We start from the raw sequence: 19,756 nt of genomic DNA, 5'->3' as shown, positions 1-19,756 counted from the left end.
GAGAGGCTATGCTGCAAAAAAGTAAATGATAAAGTGGATACTGTATGTAGTCGTTCTATGAAGTAAAGGACTGTGCAGAAGAGTAAATAGTCCAGATCCGGTACAACATCTAGAATCACTCATCTGAAAGCAACCAGATTAACTGGCAAGAGTCACATGACAAACATTTGTTGTTTCTGGACATTTGTTTAAATGAATTATGCTACTGTTTTTCTCAGAACAGTCTCTTCATGCTACTACTGAAAGGTGCCAAATTTGGACATTTTTTAGCCTACACATACAGTGGCTTTAATATATCTCAACCATCAGTGACGACAATGAGCCATATAAGGTAAGAAATACTGTACATCAATAAAAAGAAGTAGAGGTTTGAAAATAATATAAGAGGCAGGAAATATATTCAACATATTTGTTAAAAACTCATCAGATTCAATGAAATATAGATTTTAGGATACTGAACGGATGTGCTCCCAACTACATTGTCATTATTAGAAGAGCCAGTGTTGTACATCTTTATAAAGATTCAAGTCTAAGATGGTTGAGGATACTTTTCTGTATTTTGGGGTCATGGATGGAATAAATTGTCTCCCTTCAATTAAGAATGAGACAAATCCTTCAAATCCTTCCTTCTTCTGTTTAACATCACTGATGCATCTTGAATTAGTGCCACACAATCACTGTCTTTTTGATGTGATGTTATGTGAGTCTATATTATGTTTTATCTTGAGTATTTTATTTAAAAAAAAACATTTAGTGCTCATTTTGCAATATTTCTTCATGTCAGGCAACAAACTCCTGTTGTGAACTCATATGAAAGTGCTGAAAGATAATATTTTATCTTCTGCAAACAAGTTTTCATCTCATAAACACTTTCCAAAAGATCCCTTGTTTCATCTTGTTTGCACATGATTATAATCTGTGCATTTGTTTTTATCTTGATATATTCAGTTATATCAAAGTTGTGAGATATCTTGTGCGACAAAGACGAAAATCTAATTATCTGGATTTTAGGGTCTCCATGACAAGGTGCATTTAATATCAAGATTTTTGCAGCTTAAACCAACATTGCACCAAACGGCTTCTAAAAGTTTAAAATTTAAATCTTCAGCTCAGCTTCTTGTTGCTTCCTGTGACATTTCTCTGTAATGATTTTCTTCTGAATCAGGCGACTGTACGATGGGTTTTTTTTATCACCAAGGTTGCATCGCACTCACATATTTCAGCTTGTACCAGGGGGGAAAAAAAGGCTCCATCTTGACCTTGTTACAGTGTGCGGGGAGAGGTCAGAGGTCACGCATCCAGAAGTGGTCTTCAGAAATCATTCAGTGTGTCTGTGTGTGGGTCGACGGAGGTCAAGGCGCTGACTCTGCACCACTTAGCAGTAAAAGCCGCATTAAGAAACATGAGAAACATTGAAAACGCTTGCATGTCATCAGCTGTGTGTGTGTGTGTGTGTGTGTGAAGAGCTCTCTGCTGGCTGTTTAAGCGTTGCTGAGCTCCAGAGTGCCACCAGGAGGTTAATTTGTGTTTCTTTTAATTCAAAGCAATCTCATTGTAATGTGTAATTCTAAGTTGTTGAATATGATTTTTAAAAATATATATTTTCTAATTTTCCACAAATTTTGAGTGACAAAACATGACATGACATTCAACCAGAGCTGCAATGATAAGTTGATCAGTTAGATGATTGACAGAAAATTAATCAGCAACTATCTTGATAATGGTTTAATTGTTTCAAGTTAATTTTTAAGAAGAAATGGACAAATTCTTCAGCACCAGCTTCTTAAATATGAATATTTTCTGGTTTATTTAGTCCTCTGTGACAGTGAACTCAATATCTTATCTATTATTATTATATCTGATCGACATTTTTCACCATTTTCTGATATTTTATAGACCAAATAACTAATTAATAAATCAAGCAAATAATCAGTTGCAGCACTGCATTCATCACACATGATATGTATACATTGACAAAAATAGTTTGGATGGGGTTTAATGTCCATATCCAAGTCAAGTCTTGAACTCTTTATGTCCGTCTTCATCCATTATGTTTGATTGTTTGTTTTCCAGGTCATTAAGATTGTCTATTTTCCTGCTAGAAATGCAGATTTAATATGGCATTGTGTTTGCTTTTGCTTTAGATTCTCAAGTTGTTTCCCAAGTAACCATAAAACTGGACAATAAGTTGATTAAGACAAATCTGTTTTCATGTTGGTTTCCTTCCACCCTCCTCCTCCTCTTCTTCTGTGTGTAAAAGGTCCTGAAACCACAAACCAAACTTAATTTCCTTCAGCCTCACTGTTCAGGTGCAGCTCTGTGATGACTGTTGCAGCTGGTATGGTGAAGCTGTTGTTTTTCCTCCTATGTTCTGATGCATTAAAGTCAGATGGCACAAACAGCATTAGTTTGAAAAACAGCAAATGCATGATCCTAAATGTGCTGCGTTTTACGTTTTAGCTCAATTTTCACAACAATGTTTCAATTTGCAAAAATCTTAACACAAAGTTCCCTACTTCAGCCTCAAAATCTCATAAAGCACACAAAAAAGTACTCAAGGTTGCATTTTAAAATGCAAAAAAGGTCAAATCTTGTAGAACAACTTTATTATTAGACCACTGCGTTTGGGTTTCACCCTGCAGGCTGCGAGCTGAAAGAGCCTTGAGCTATCAGGCTCCTCTCCTGTGGAACCATCTTTCAGTTTCAGTCCAGGGAGTAGACACCCTCTCAAGAGTAGGCTTAAAACTTTCCTTTTTGATAAAGCTTATAGTTTGGGTTGGCCCCTAGTTATGCTGCTATAGGCCTAGACTTCCCATGATGCACTGAGCTCCTCCCTCCTCCTCCTCCCCTCCATCTGTATGCATTCATGTACTATTAAATGCATGTTACTAACTTGGCTTTTTCCCCGTAGTTGACCTTTGGCTACAGACAGACTGCTGGACAGACTGGTCCAGCTTGATGCTACCGCTATTATTATTGGTCATATTTCTATTATTATTATAGTTGCTATTGTTATTATTGTTGTGGTTATTTGTGTCTCTCTCCCTCTTTCTCTCTCTGGAGCCTGGAGTTTTTCCTTGCCGCTGTCACTAAGTGCTTGCTCATGGGGGAATGTTGGGTCTCTGTAAATTAAAGAGTACATCTAGACCTGCTCTATGTGAAAAGTGCCCTGAGATAACTTCTGTTGTGATTTGGCTCTATACTTTTATATTTTTTTTCTCCATGCACCTTGTAAGTGGGTGTGATTGAGCACAAATCCTTACTCTTTATTCTTTAACCCTTATTTGGATCCCCATTAGCTTCCACAAAGTGGTTGCTAGTCTTCTTGTCCACACAACAACAGCAACAACACAACAAACAACAATTTAAAAACAACATTGATCAATACAACAAGCAAATATAAAGATCAGAAAATAGGTGTGACAATACAAAACAAACAACAGAAACAAAATTGTTAAAATAGAAACAAAAAGAAAATAATCAAAAAGGTTCCAAACCTGCAATACAATTTCATTCAAGTTTTATTTAAGTGACTTTTTGAAAGAAAATCTACTTTGGATGTGTGTCACGTCTGCAGCATTTGGTGTATTATTCCAAACAACATTTTGCATAAACAACAGAAGACTAGATTTTAATGGAGCCTCCACAGTCAGCTGTGAGCAGTCTGTAGCAGGTACTTCTGGTGCAGACAAGCAGACAGCTGGGGTCGCATACAGAAAGTTTAACAGTTGCATTGTCCCATTTATTCTGCTGCTCTTTGTTACGTTATTGAAAAATAATCAGTGTTTTATGTTCTGTTCTAAGGAAAATCATGACTACAGTCTCTGTTTACGAACATGTTTCAAATCTGCTGAGGAGGAAAAAAATGCTGTAGAAATTTAGACTCTCTCTCGTGTGTGTGTGTGTGTGTGTGTGTGTGTGTGTAGGTATTCATTCCTCATGTTGTGGGGACTCATCTCCCTCTTTGGGACAAAAAAAACAAGTTCCCATAATGTAAATCATTAATTTTAGGTTGAAGACTTGTTTTTAGGTCATGGTGAGTCTGCAGGAAATTAATCTAAGTTAATGTAATGTCCTCTGACATGATGGAAACATCAGTGTGTGTGTGTGTTTGTTAGCAAAAGCATGACATGATCAAGCTCTTGCTGCCACCTGCTGTCAGCATGATGAAGAACAAGTCTGACATCAGTCACATGTTTCATTTTTGAACTATACGAATCCTCAGTGAAGACAAAATAAAAACCTGTATATGAAAACTACACCAACCTTAAATAAATTAAACAGAAATATAGCCCTGAAAGGGACAACAGACATAAAAATGATCAAAATCAAATCACAACAGACAATAAACATGAAAATAAAAAATAGGAACAAAACATATATCTGTTAAAAATACTGTGTTGAAAGTATTAGAGATGAGACAGACATGGAAAGAATGATGTGAAATTAAATAAAATCATGTTTGTTTTCCTTCAATAAAAGATGGAAAAAAGTGAGCTGAATTTAATATAACATTACAATATAAAACACTATACAATACCAAATCAATTATTGAGGAAAATAAAATGACGGAGAGAGAAACTGTTTCAAATGTGCAGAAAAATAGAGAGATCAAGTTTAATATACAACCAATTTTATGATATAAAACCTTAAATAAATAAATAAATAAATGAGCTCTTTTGTTTTAGTGTCATGAAGCATTTTCCTGATGTTTTTTTCTGTCCATCAACAACACACACAAAACTGTAGACATTTTAGTGTGCACACTGACTGTTGTCACTTTTCCAATGTGAACTCACTACATGCTCAAAACCTGCTTTGTGTGGTCTGAATTTGGGACACAGCTACAGTTTGACTGACATCAGACGATGCACATTATGCATCATTTCCTGTTAGTGTGAAACAAACATACATGTCTTTTCTCTGTACAACTGCAAAACAGTTTAGCCTACTATAAAGATTAGTATATTTGTAATATACTGTATAGAAGTTGTGGCAGTACTGATCCTCCTGTAAAGTAGCCTGAGAACCAGCTCCCAGCCACATAAAACAATCAATTGGAGAAACCACCTCACAAGGTTCTGTACATAGGGAAACATCCCCTTAATAAACAAATGCCTCTTCAACAATAATAATGAAAAAATGTCTCTTTAATATGTATGATAAATTAACAAAATATAAAGCCTGCAGGGGTTAGGCTATTGTGAGGCAAGCACAACCTCTTGCACAAATAGCACTAAGAGAGATCCAACTTGGTTGAAAGGTTTATTTTGTAGTGTTCCTCAAAGGTGCCCTCAAAACAGGGAGGCAAAAGACAGAGAATAAAACTCAAAAGGGCCTGAACAGACCAGAGTTTCTATCTGACAATCTCTACAAATGAGGTCTGCAACCAGTTGAGGAAAGAACAGAGTGACCAGGATGTGCAGTATCTATCCTCTCTTAAACCCCAGAAAAAGGGTGTCGTCACACCCTGACTGGCCAAGAGGAGAATGCACCCAGCTGCTCTCAATTACTATTTGGGAGCCAGTCCCCACACCCTGCACAACAGGTGATCTGAATAACCCTCCAATCAACCCAGAGGGATTTCGACATACAATACGAATTCGGAACAGGGAAATGATAGCAAGTCCAATGAATGGGTGACTGCCACAAAGTGGTATTTAGCTTGGTATTGGGCACAGCAAAAATGTCTCCTGTGAAAACGGCCTATTGAGTATTTAAATTAATTTTCAACAATACACATTATTGAACATTTCTGTAAATGTGCCAGTGTTAGCCAGCTGCTAATTTTCAGACTGCAGTCCTTTGGTGAGATGTTCTGAAACCAACAAGGAGGTTAATTGGTTAGAAATTACAACCAGAAGACAACAAGACACCATAAAGACAATAGCAACAAATTAATCCTTCTCAAGACAGTGCAGGAGACATGCAGAGCAACAGCAAACAACCAAGTATGAGTACAGTAATACAGCAACAATATTCAGTACATGTAGCCATGCAGGCAAGACAAGACCACGAAACATATTTTGATACATGCAGAGCAAAAATAATCAGTAAGACATAAATAAAATATGATAATGTCTTGAGTTTCTTTTTTTGTCTTTTGCGTTTTATGTGTTTTATGTGAAGCACTTTCAACTGCCTTGTTGTTGCAAGGTGCTGTACAATAAACTTGGTTTGCTATGGAGCCCCCAAAGTCCTTAAAGATGCCATTTTTTTAAATCACAAAACACAAGATAATTTATTTGCACAGGATTTGGATCTCGATGACATTTTGTGTTTGCAAATTATTATCTTATATATAACTTGAGCACACAGGATAAAATATATATATATCTTTTAAACATCAGGGGCTCCATACTTTGTAGATGTTTGAATGTATTTTCTTTTAAAGCAGCCACACACCTTAACTTTAAACCTGCAATAACATTTTTTGGCCACCAGGGGGCAGCGGAAAGAAGTAGTGAACTCAAGCGGGTAGCACCTAATGTGTCCAGATTCCCTTTGCCCTTTAAGAGCTGTTGCTATTTCACAGTGTGTTTTCAGTTAATGAAAGTTAACTAACATTTTGGTCGCCTAAAAAAGTCTTGTTTGACTTTGGTTTGGTTGTGCTAAAAGATCCTCTACGGAGTCAGCTGGTCTGTTTTTCCAGCAAGTACATTTTGTTTTAATGATTTTATGCCTGTTTTTTGCTAGCAAAAATTAGCATTAGCATTATCACAGTAAACCAGACTGTAAATGCACTATGTTAACCAAGCTAGTAGCTAGCTCTAGGGTCAGCTCCACCCTTTTGTCTAAATATAGTCACTTCTGGCTCCAAAAATCAAAGATGGCGACGGTCAAATCGCCAAACTAGAGGCTTCAAAACAGCAGTCCACAAACCAATGGGTGATGTCCCGGTGAGTGAACTCAACATTGACATATTGTCACCTTTTAAAAGGGTATGTAAGAGTATGGTCAATGTCTAACAGTGATCATGTTTTCAGTCTCTAAAGAGTAGTTCTGTGTAAGCGTCTTCGAGTACCTTTTAAAAGTGCAAACTTACAAGGATAAGTCTGGTGATTTTCTATATATTTCCTCTCATCAACAAATATCACATGCAGAGCCAAACCAACAATGAACAAGTATTGTGTGTAGAGTTGCAACAATTAATTGATTAGTCATTTGACAGAAAATTAATCGGCAACTATTTTGATAACCAATTTATTGTTTAGTTGCAGCCCTTTGTGTGTGTACCCAAAGCCTGTAGACCTCCGTTGTTGTCCAAAAACTATTAAAACACATCAGTGAGCCACACCGCTGTACCGAGTGACATTACTTCATTATGAAGAGTTTGGTCTCCAAAGAGTAATAACAGCAATCATGTTTTCAGTCTCTGGAGAGTAGTTCTGTGTAAGTTCTGTTTACTGAGCATGTGCAGGAACATGGTTCTGTTTACAGCTTCACTAACTTGTTGTGCTATATATCATATTATGTATGTATGTATATATATATATCTATATATATATCTATCATACATAGTTATTTGCAACAGTGTGGCTCATTGACGTGTTTTTGGACAACGGAGGTCTACGGCAGAGAGGAATAAGATATATCAAGCTTTGGATGCACACACAATACTTTAGAGATTTTACAGACTTAATCATTTTTAATACATATAGGATTAGGTTTAGGTTTTGCATCGTATCCCCTGACTTTAGTTTGTTTTTCTATAATTAGGTTTTGACTCTTGTTGGATCACTGTTATTAAATGAACTCTTACAGTGATTATGAGCTCAGTTAACATTAAGACAACTGAACACAAAGTCCGTCAGCTCAATTAGTGAAAAAAACATAATAGAAGTAATACATAAATTAAACATTTATAACATCAGATTTGGTGCAGATATAGAGCCAATTTAACTCTGAAGATTCTGCCCTTAAGTTAGTTTGTGGCTTTAATGTCTGACAGGATTAAACATCTTCATTCACCAGCAAACCAGCTATTTACTGTGTTGTGACAAAAGAAAGAAAGACCCCCGTGTGTGTGTGTGTGTGTTGGGGGGTCTTTGTATCCAGTGGGGCCAGAGGTCAGCTCATCTCAGAGGGATGATGTCACAGGAGGAGGAGGGGGTCAAAGCTTTGAGGCGCTTATAATGTGTCACCTGCTGCTATAAAAGAGGAGAAGAAGAAGAGGAAGGGGAGGAGGAAGAGGACATTTTTGGTTTGTTTCAACCCATTTAATACTACCATATTTATGTTACTTTATTAACCTGCACTTACACTTGTATAACCACAGGATAATAATGAGTTTCAGTTAATTGTTTAGTTGTCCAGCTGCAACTTTACTGTTCTGGTTCACTCTCAGTGCTCTCATTAGTGTCGTTTTTGCCGCAGCAGGCAGCTGTTTTCAGAGAAAAAAGCTCTAAAAAGCCACTGTACACTACCTGCTCAGCACCAAACAGCAAACAGACACAGTTAGCTGTAGACTAGCTGGTGAACATAGTGGAAAATTTAGCAGCTAAAGAGCCAGATATTTCCCTCAGGAGTTGGTAGAGAGCAAAAACAGAGCTAAAAGAGAGTGAATATTGGACTTACATTCACCAGGTGGACAGAAACACGACTCCAAATGAATGAAATGTTGCTCCGTAACTGCTGGATGTGGAAATAAGCAACTGTTTGCTAACAAGTTCAACATATCAACTTAAGAGCTGACGGTATGTTAGAGTTGTGTTCACTGCTTGTTTCTGCTGAAAACTAGTGGACAAAAAAATCATTTAATGCAGGTTTAGGATTTATCTACTTGGGTAAAAAATGTTTATTTGTGACACCAGGATTTCCAAGATCACTGGAGAATATAAAGGGCTAGAAATCACTGGATGTGCAACCTTTGTGATAACAAATGTCTGGGAGATGAGTATCACATTTTGTTTGAATGCAAGCATAATAAATTATAGAGACAAGTACTCGCCAAAGTACTATTTAAATCACCCATCCGTGTTTAAATTCTTTTTGTTATTACAGTCAGATAGACCAAAAGATATTTGTAGATCAGATGCCTTTTTGAAGAATATTCAATATTTAAGTATATAATTCATTCCTGCGGGTGCCATTGTTCTGTTATTATTGTGTTGTATATTTTGGTTGTACTCCAAGTAATCATGATCCAGAGTAGATGAATAAAATCGCAATTAATCTGTCTGTTTCTCCTCTTTGTACATCATTCCAGACATGATGCTGGGGGGTAATTTAATTAAGGATAAAATAATTTCGAAGTAAGCACCATGTAAGCTCAATATCAGCTAAAATAATAATAAAGTTCTTTAAACAAATTATGACACAAGGCCTTGAGATCAGGTAATAAAGCTTCCACATGAAGGACCCTGAGTGCGCCTAAGGCTTTTAGCAGCCCACGTGGCTCAGTTTCTAATCCAGTCTGGACTTTAAAGAAGTAAAAAAACAGCTAAATGTGTTCCTTAAATGACTGGAGATATGACACTTTACATTAATCCCAACCTTTTTTAACTTGTGGCCCTTTAAAATGAGGTGATGTCTACTGGTGACTGACAGGTGATGGCCTTTGTCGTTCTTCTCAAACTGTGTCATTTTAAAGGTTTTTTAGAGGACTGAAAAGGTGAAAATGTCAGTGTATTACAATAAATGGAATACAATAAATTAAAGAAGAAAATAGAGAAAAGTCTTTTTTGCTATTGTTTTTATCATATTGTGACCCCTCTGATTTATTTTGGGACCCACCGAGGAGTCCTGAACCTTATAAACGCACCACAGACCTCTTAGGTTCATAAAGACACACACACATATATATATTTTTTAGGAATATCATAAACTGAGTTACAGTTTAGGATAACTAATCTTTCTATGGACTTCTAGAATCTTTAAAAGACCAGATCAGGATTAGGACTTTTAACCCAGGGTTAATCCTTATGGATCAATATAGATGCTTTTAGACAATATAGGCATAATTCCGCCTTTAGGGACATCATAGAAATATTATAGGAACATAAAAGTTAATCTTAATCTCATTTTAGAAACCAAAAAACTGTCAAAGACTTTAACTTGTTGGATAATGAATCATCATTATTATTTTAGAAATTCCGCAGATGTTTGAAGTTAATATGACCTGATAGAGACTAATTATTCATAAAATGCATACTGTGCACATTCCTGATTTAAAAAATCTTGATAATTTCTCTTTAAATAACAATATTATCAATATTCCTACAAACTGATTTATAAAATCCATCCTGATGGAGTCAACATGGAGCTAAAATCAAAGCACTCACTTCTGCTCCAACGTTTATTCACCGTCATAAATATCCAGTTTATTACAAAACAAGTCACCGGTCAACATTATAAATAGATTTTATAAAACACACGGAAAGATTTTCTCGCGATAAAAGAGACACGAAGAGACAACGAAAACGTCACAAAATCCCGAAAACAACAACTAAACATTTGTTTTGATCTGTTTTAAGATCGATTCCACTTCGGTTCTTTTTATCCACAACAAGAGTCAGTGTAGTTTTAGACGTTTTGCGCGTCTGAAAGGGGGAAAGTCTTTTGTTATCTCTGATGAAGAGTGAAAATAAAAAACAACAAATTTTCCAAACTGCTGAGACTGAAAAAATGTCTTTTTTTTTTTTTTTTTTTTTTAGGGGAATTCGTCGTTACATTATCTAATGCCACAAAAACTGTCCTTTGAAGTGTAGAAGAAATGCTGAAAATCAAATCAAAAACTCCAAAGAGGTGAGTTTTTATTATTATGCTATAATAATAATAATAATAATAATAATAATAATAATAATAATAATAATGGATTTGTTTTTTAAGTTTTAGATTTTAATTATATCCTTGAATACCTAGTTATTTTTTAGTTATTTTTCTGGGAAAAACAGATGAAATGTATCAAACTCCATTGAAAAAAGATGAATCTTCTCACTCGCATTTATCTTTTAAGGGGGCCTGTTCTGACAGGAAAAACGACCATTTTAAGACCGAACACGAGCTTCTCCTTCTTATTTTTGGAGATGTATCCATCAGTCAAAGTCTTCACCAGCTCCAGTGGTACATGTGCGCCAGCTGCTGCACCCCGGTGTGCTGCTGCGGCAGGCCGGGGTGCAGCAGCGGGGAGTAGGCACACAGCGGGAGGCTCAGACCGGACCTGAGCGTCGCCTCCAGGTCCTGCGCTGTGATCCGGTCGCAGGGTCTCCCGTCCCGCACCAGGACCGGGATGGCGACACGACGGGCCGGCAACGGCTGTAGCGCCTCCAGGCTGCGCTCGGTCCGGGCCCGCTTCATCTTGTAGCGGTGGTTCTGGAACCAGATCTTCACCTGGTTCGGGGTGAGGTGGATCATCCCGGCCAGGTGCTCCCTCTCCGGGGCGGACAGGTAGCGCTGCTGCCGGAAGCGGCGCTCCAGCTCGAACGTCTGCGCCTTGGAGAACAGCACCCGCCGCTTCCTGCCGCGGCTCTTCTGCACCGCGCCGCCCGCAGGATCCCCCTCCGCGTCCGGAGACTCGTCCGGGGAGAGCTCGGGAGATTTAGGCTCGATCCGGGACTGTAAGGAAAGACCGTGTACTGCAGGGCGAGAGGACAAGTAATCTGATTACTCCCAATATTTTTATTATCCTGAAACAACACAGAAACTTCCATCACAAGTAATTTAATCTTTTTTCTTTTAAACAACAAAAGACTGAAGTTATGTCTCCTCTTAACAGAAATCAATTCACTTTTTACGGTTTACGAGTTTTCGGGTCAGATTATTTCGCTTCATATTTTCCTACAAACATCCTGCGGCTGATTTGAAAACAGTGTTGATCTCCCTTCACAAAAACATGATTTTTAGTTCAACAGATAGACTGGACACCTCTCCACTTGCTGTTCTGGTTAAAAACGACAAAAACTGAACATCAGCAACACTCTTGAGCTGTAAATTTAACAGTTACCATTAATAACGAGATGATTGTTTAGTTTTTGATTAATTAAGACCTCATGTAAGTCTGGCAGTAAAGCAGATTATTACGGTTACAATCGATTTGATAATTACGCACGAACAGAAGAGCGTCAAATTCCAGACTTTAAAAGGTAGGAATTAAATAAGTATAATGTAAATATGGACTAAAATGAGTGTGAGTATTAACTTTTAATGACTATTTTTAAAATTAATCTCCTCACATGAGAAGTGCAGGTTACCGGATCCGCGGCTCCACCTGCTGAAGCTCCCTTCGCCGCGCTCGCACAAATTCCTCCCGGTAAATCCCAGTTTCTGCGCGTTTTCCGACCCCGAAACCTCCGCGGAGGCCTCTTCGGTGTCGTCCTCCTCTGTCTCCTCGGTTCCGGAGCCGCACCTCCCGGTGGAGTCGGGGAGATCCAGGATGTCCTGCACCAAGAAGCCCGTTCTTGTGTTGGTGCCAAAAGACATGACGCGCGGAGAGGGAAGGGGAGACAGAAACAGAGAAAGTTCCAGGTTTGTGTCCGCGCTGATTCACCGACTGAAGCCCGTTAAAGAGGAGCGGAGAACGGGCTGTTTAGGTCCATGAATGCCGTCAAACGGAGCGGGAGCCCGGAGCTGGACGGGCCGACCGGAGAGGATTTAACAGCTCGGAAAATACTGAGGGATAATGTGGGAAGACACTAAGAGAGTGTGTCCTCCGAGCTTTTTAACGGCCTGTGTGTGTGTGTGTGTGTGTGTGTGTGTGTGTGTGTGTATGTGTATGTGTGTGTGTGTGTGTGTGTGTGTCGTTAAAAAGGACGGAGGCGGGTCCCGGGAGTCAAGTGGATGAGGGTGTGGGAGCAGCCATGAAGTGTGATGCTGCAGCTTCAGGGAGGAGATGAATGTTTAATGAGGAGGATTAGAGAGAAAGAGTCACTGATCCGCTTCCTGTTTACATGTTTACTGAAGAATAAAAACCTCTAATGTTGCTGAGGACACGTCGAAGTAAACAAACAACATTTATGATGATCAGGAAGCTATTATTTACTTTAATGTCTTTATTTTGATTAAACATCACATAGGCTACATTTAGAAAGTTATATGAAAGGACACAGAGAAGAAAGTACTTAATTTTTTCTTTTTATTTATTATACTATTTATTTAGTTGTATTAATGTTGTAACATTAACATGATAATGATAATAATATAAGTGCAAAAAACGAAAATCATTGTTATATTGATATATTTTAACTCAACTTTATTACTAGTTTATACTAATTTTTCAAATAAAAATATGTAATAATCTATTCTTCTAAATAAAACAAATTAAGTTCAATTACTTAACAAAATAAAGCAAAACGAAAAATCAAATGAATTATTCATAGTAAAAGATTCAGTTTAGTCTATTGACTTTGTATCCTTATTTAGTTATAAAAGAAATGAATAAAACCAAATTAAAAAATTAAAAATGAAGGAAAATTAAGATGAAAATGAAAAATCGAATCATTTAAAATAAAATATTACATGAAATTAAGTTTAAACAATACATTTTAAATAAATGAATAAATCTGGCCTTTTTAACATCTGCAAACACACATGAAAAAAATAATATATGAGTGACAGTGTTTGACAGTCACATCACTTTACATACAAAACTGCCTTGAGAAATGAATAGATTTTGAATTAATGCTAAAACAGTAAAGGATAAGAGGACAAACATCAGATCTCATCACACTGTTGTTCTGTAGAGATTCAGGTGAGTAGAAACAAACACTTTCTCTTCTCTGCTCAGTGTTTCTGTGTTTGCTGTGAGGATTAACTGGAGCAGCAGATGAAGAGTCAGTGTGTTTACACGACAGCTGATGGACTGATCTACAAACACACTGCACTTCATTACAGCAGCTAGTTATTAGTTTATACATAATCATTTATAGCTCTTATATCAGTAATAGACTAGATTGCTAAAGCTACTGTAACATTTGAAAACTTTCAAACCATGTGCATGCAAACTGAACCCTGACTTTCCTTTTAAAGATTAACTGACACATAGGCGGTCGCCTTGGGCACCAAATGAGGTAGGGGGCGCCAAATGAGTGGGAAGTGGGTTTTTTTTGGAAATACATGGTCTACAAGTTTTCCCTTCTTAATGTTTTTTCCTGCCTTTTGGCCCATTTACTTGCATGGATTTTCATCTGATTTGATTTTCCAAAGCCTTACTGTTCAGTCAGTTTTTCCACAACAGCCACCAAACTTCATGTGCTACCTCAGGCAATGCCACCCAACACTCATTGAATGGCACCTTGACCCCCACTTGCGTGTTTGTCTGGAGGACTGGGGGAATTTGTCTGGACTGGAGGTACCATTGTGGCAATTGATTTTAGTGTGAATTCATACCTGAAGTTGCACTTTTTTGGGGCTCCGATCTAAATCTTCTGGAGCTTAAATTTGAAGCTCTGACTATGTTGGGAACCAACATAGTCAGAGCCGGCCCTCCATCTTTGTGTGTGTCATTATAGATAGGCTATGATGTGTTTAGCTCAGTTTACAGCACAGACTAGAAGCAGGAGGAAACTAGCTCCCAGTGGTGGAAAGTACATTTACTCAAGTACTATACTTAAGTACAATTTTGAGGTACTTGTACTTTACTTGAATATTTCCATTTGATGCTACTTTATACTTAAACTTCAGTACATTTCAGAGCTTTCTACCCCACTATATTTATTTGACAGCTTTAGTAACTTTTCAGATGAAAATCTGACAAATTGACCTCTGACTGACCTCACAAAGGTTAGTGATGAGTGTTATTGGTCCATGGTCTAAAATTCAAGCCAGCAAAAACAACCTATAGTGACGTTTAGTGGCTGTAGTAATTATGACCGGGGAAGTGACGCTATTCAGATGACGTCAATATAAGGTGACTTGAAAAGATGATTTTGCCTTACTAGGAGGAGGCGGATTGGGAGCATCGCTAGCTAGAAGCTTCCTGCTTCCATTGGCAAGTGTCATGTTTCCAAGTGAGGACATTTTTTTAAAAAACCATAACATTGTGGGGTTTACTGTCACCATGACGACAAAGGTTGCAAAATTTTAAAGGAAGTACTAATCGCATTTCAAGTGATCATTTTAATCCAAACCATGATCGTTCCCTAACTCTAACCAAGTGGTTTTTGTGCCTAAACCTAACCTGACCTTAACCACAGCATTGTCACACCATAAAACATCATTATTTTTTAACAGTGATTTGTAATGGTTTTGGACCAAATATGTGACAGGCCATGCCCACTTGCACCAATCAATATGGCATTTCAGATTTTGGTTAATACTCGCCTCAACAGCATGTGCACCAAAAGTGAAATTCTGTCCACCAGGTTTTGAGGTACACGTTAAAGGCATTTGTGGTGACACCTGTGGGTCTGGCTCAAAATGCTGTGGTAGACCTATTTCCAATCACGGACTGAAGTTACCTACCAAGATTTATGATGATTGGACAAATGGTTAATGAGTTATGGCCAATTTCCTGCTGAGCACTGCCCTTTGCAAAGTTTTTTGATCGATGGCGGCCATGTTTTTGAAATAATCTTTAAAATTGTGTATCTCAGTCCCCTGAGGCTTCATACCAAATTTGGTGTTGATAAAGTCAAGATGCAAAAAGTAGACGTCACATTACTGTTTTTCAGTTTATGCAAATTAGCAAAAATCGATCATGGCAGACTTTTATGGTCCAAGAGACTTTTTTTGTAGAGCACATTGAGCTGGACTTGTGTGTGAAATTTCAGGTCAGTCAGACTGGCCTTTCCACAATTGAATTTTTGGGTCTTAATTATGGTGCCAACTGGCACTGTCATAGTACTCCCACTATATCTAAATAGTCAGTAAAAACATTTGGTACTGCTCAAAACTGAAATTCCTCTTTAATGATCATATAGTCACATATTCTGTAGCAATGTTGTGCCAATCAATCAGTTAGATGTTGAGATATTTTGATCTGGACCAAAGTGGTGGACCGACTGACATTGCCAGAAACATGCCACTAGCATAGCTATAAATCCATCCTCCAACTGCTCCAAAGCTGTCTGATTTACACAATGTGATTTGTGGCTGCAAAAGCCTCAAACTTAGTGCGTGTCAGTTTGTCATTTGATTGACAATCAATGGAGTAACTTTGGTTAATTTTTGTTGACTTTCTCTGCATCACTTTATTGTCTTTGTTCAGCAATTTTAACTGCATGGTATCCCTTTTTTCAGTACAAACTCTCAACTATATTTCTTATTTATCATTTTGTCAATTTAACAAAGTATAAAGCTACTTCTGGAACCCAAAATACAAGAAAAATGACAAGCATCTATAAAAATGTATGAAACTCATATTGATGAAACAATTAGTATTTGTTAACCCTAAATATAAAAGACAGTGAAATAAAGTCAATAACTTGTAAAAAATATATATTTTAAACATGTTACTTTTATTTTAAATCTACATCTTTACAACAAGGCATTTACTCTACTATTCTATTATGAATCCTTAAGCTGAAACACAAACCAACAATCTACATTTCAGCTGATTCAGCAAATCAAGTTGTATTTTTTTGTTACTAATAGATTTGAGTGTCATGTTTCTGATTCTCATGCATTGATCTGCCTTCTTCAGCCTTATTTTGTGAGTACTGATCCTCATTTCTATAAAATCAGTGGGAACAAGTGTCATGATCTCACTTCACTGATTGAATCTTATATGTTTTAATAAGAAAAAAGTCTTGAAAGCTGAAAATAAAATTAAATTACTGGAGAAGTGTAAAAGAAGACATTTCCTAAACAGACTCCCTCAGGATATTACTTGTTTTGGGGACATTTTTAATGGCAGAGTTGCTATGTTTGGTTGAGTTTGCTGTGTGTGATGTGTGTGACAATGAGTTGAGCTCTGTGTGTGTGTGTGTGTGTGTGTGTGTGTGTGTGTGTGTGTGTGTGTGTGTGTGTGTGTGTGTGTTCCTGCTGGGTGGTCGAATTCTGCAAACAAACACACGACAAGCTGACAGCCACAAAGACTGCACAGCCTCCACATTTATCCCATTTATTCCCCCTGAACACTTTATAATGGCCTGAAACACACACACACACACTACTGGGAATACATGTGAGGCTGCTGGGAGTTGTCATGGTATTTAGACTGCTGCCTTCAATAGACTGTCTTCTATATTCATGACCACACACACACACACACACACACACACACACACACACACACACACAGCAGTTTCATCATTGGTTGACACTAAGTTGATTTAAACTCAATAAATATTGTAAAACTTGAAAAATTGTAGCCTTATTAATTTGTCGTAAAACACAAAGGAAACTGAAGTTATAAAACATAACATATAACAAAACAAAAACTGTAAAATTATATTTTAATAAAGGTAATAAATACAAAAATTTAAGTATGAAATAAAATTTAAAAATATTGACAAAAAGGTTAAAAAATGTTTTAAAAAACACTTAAATATAAAACCAAAATAAAATATAAAAATGAAATGAAAAAAGTGGAAGTAAAATTAAGTAAAACAAACAAAACAATATTAAAACAAAAGTTAAAAAAAAACAATAAAAAATAATGTAAAAACAAAAATAAAATTAAAATATAAAAATTGATATGAAAAAAATCAAAACAAAATTAAAAGTAAAACAACAATTAAAATAATAAAAAATAAAATGATTAAATAATTAGAATAAAATGAGATACAATAAATTATATGAATGAAAATGACAAAAATAAAAATGAAAGTACAATTAAAATAAATAGTAAATACAATAATAGTGTCATTGATGGGACACTGTTAAGTTAAGATCATCACAAGACACCAGCAGGAGTCTGCAGTCAGATTCTGGTCCAGTTTCTTCAGGATTAGTCACTGGGGGGCTCAATGACTGCCGCAGACCTCCAGGCTTTGTTTATTCCTTTTAATTTATGTAATAATAAAATTGATTTATAAACACAGTTTAGGACTGTATCTGAGGGCAGATGTCATGTTTCACACCAGTGAATTACATCTTATTTTAATCCCCATTTGGCTAAAAATGACTCTAATGTGAATACATGTTCTGTGTTGCACTCAGAGACTAGAGACCTACTTTCATTGGAGGGACAAGTACTTTTGCTGGAGGGCTGGATTTGGCCTATGGACCGCTACCACCACTGTATAGGGACAAAAAGCACATCCTGTTGACGTTCTGGTCAACAGGATGTCCACAAAAATGTAAATTCAGGGTTGCATCTGACAGAGGTACTGGAAGAAGTACTCAGATCCTTTACTTAAATAAAATTACCAATACAGCAATGAAAAAATCCTTCTTAAGTAAAAGTACATAAGTATTATGAGCTTGATGTAGTTTAAGTATTGCAGTAAAAGTAGTGATTTGGTCCTTCTGACTGATATATTATATATGACATCATTAGATTATTAATACTGAAGCATCAGTGTGTAAGCACCATAAGCTGCTGGAGGTGGAGCTAGTTTCAACTACTTTATATACAGTTAGCTAGTTTAGTCCAGTGGTTCCCAACCTGGGGGTCAAGCCCCTCCAAAGGGTCACCAGATAAATCTGTGACCCTGACTACACACTGCTCTTTGTAAGATGTCAAAAGCCAAAAAGGTTGGAAACCACTGGTTTCATCTTTAACAATGTGTTGTATTTTAAAAGCTTGTTATATTATCCATTGTGTCAAATCTTCATCTGAAAAGTAACTAAAGCTGTCAAATAAATGTAGTGGAGTAGAAAGTACAACATTTGCCTCTGGAAGGTAGTGGAGTGGAAGTATAAAGTAGCATCAAATGGAAATACTCAAGTAAAGTACAAGTACTTCAAAATTGTACTTAAGTACAGTACTTGAGTAAATATACTTAGTTACTTTCCACCGCTGGTATCTGAGGCTATTTCCTTATTTGGTTAGATGGTTTGATTGATTTGGTTAGATCTTCTTGCACATATTTATACCACCCACTATTCTGTACATAATGGTTGCACTTCTAGTTAGATACCACATTGCATTTCATTGTCACAGTGTTTGTGAAATGAAAGTCAAGTTGAATTTAATCTAATCAAACAAACAAAAAATGTCATATGTAATATAACACAATACAGCCTCCCAAATACTTCATCAAAATCAATATAGTTAATAAAAGTAGCAGAAATTTTGAAAAATATATTGATAACATTTTTGATACTAATTTTAGGCCCATTTCAAACCTGCCTTTTCTAGGTAAGATTTTAGAAAAGGCAGTTAGACAGTTGGATGCATTCCTGCAAAAAATGAGATCCATGAAAAATTTCAGTCTGGCTTTAGAAGAGGTCATAGTACAGAGACAAGTGTGACTCTCTCGTTGGTGTTCCTCAGGGTTCAATTCTTGGTCCGCTACTGTTCTCCCTGTATATGCTTCCAATTGGAGAAATAGTTCGCAACCATGGTGTAAATTTTCATTGTTACGCAGATGACACCCAGTTATATTTATCTGTAGTGCTAGACGATAAAGATGCCCTAATTCCTTTGATAGATTGCCTCTCTAGCATTACACAGTGGATAAGTGGTAACCTCCTTAAATTAAATAAACATAAAACAGAAGTTCTTATGATTGGCACAGATGCACAAAGAGAAGGACTTGGAGGCTTGGAAATCTGGCTCTACAGATTAAACCAGAAGTAAAAAACTTGGGTGTTATCCTTGACTTTGAATTGAATTTTAAAAGTCATGTCCACAATGTTACAAAGACAGCTTTTTATCATTTAAGAAACATTGCAAGAGTCAGACCCTACCTCACTTTGGAGGATGCCAAGA

At 36.8% G+C, this 19,756-nt stretch overlaps 1 protein-coding gene across 1 annotated transcript; it reads right to left on the bottom strand.

Moving 5' to 3' along the window:
* Positions 1–10,355: 10,355 nt before the first annotated feature.
* On the bottom strand, positions 10,356–12,734 carry nkx2.2b (NK2 homeobox 2b). Its single transcript, XM_067572479.1, has 2 exons — positions 12,192–12,734; positions 10,356–11,576 (listed from the first exon to the last, which is right to left on the bottom strand). Exons 1-2 carry the CDS (start codon positions 12,418–12,420, stop codon positions 11,050–11,052), a joined length of 756 nt encoding a protein of 251 aa, XP_067428580.1. The 5' UTR covers positions 12,421–12,734; the 3' UTR covers positions 10,356–11,049.
* Positions 12,735–19,756: the final 7,022 nt, after the last annotated feature.

The sequence above is a fragment of the Thunnus thynnus genome, chromosome 18 (assembly GCF_963924715.1).
Source record: "Thunnus thynnus chromosome 18, fThuThy2.1, whole genome shotgun sequence".
Lineage (NCBI taxonomy): Eukaryota > Metazoa > Chordata > Actinopteri > Scombriformes > Scombridae > Thunnus > Thunnus thynnus.
Note: the sequence above shows the minus strand (reverse complement) of the source record. Positions and strands in the feature narration are given on the sequence as shown.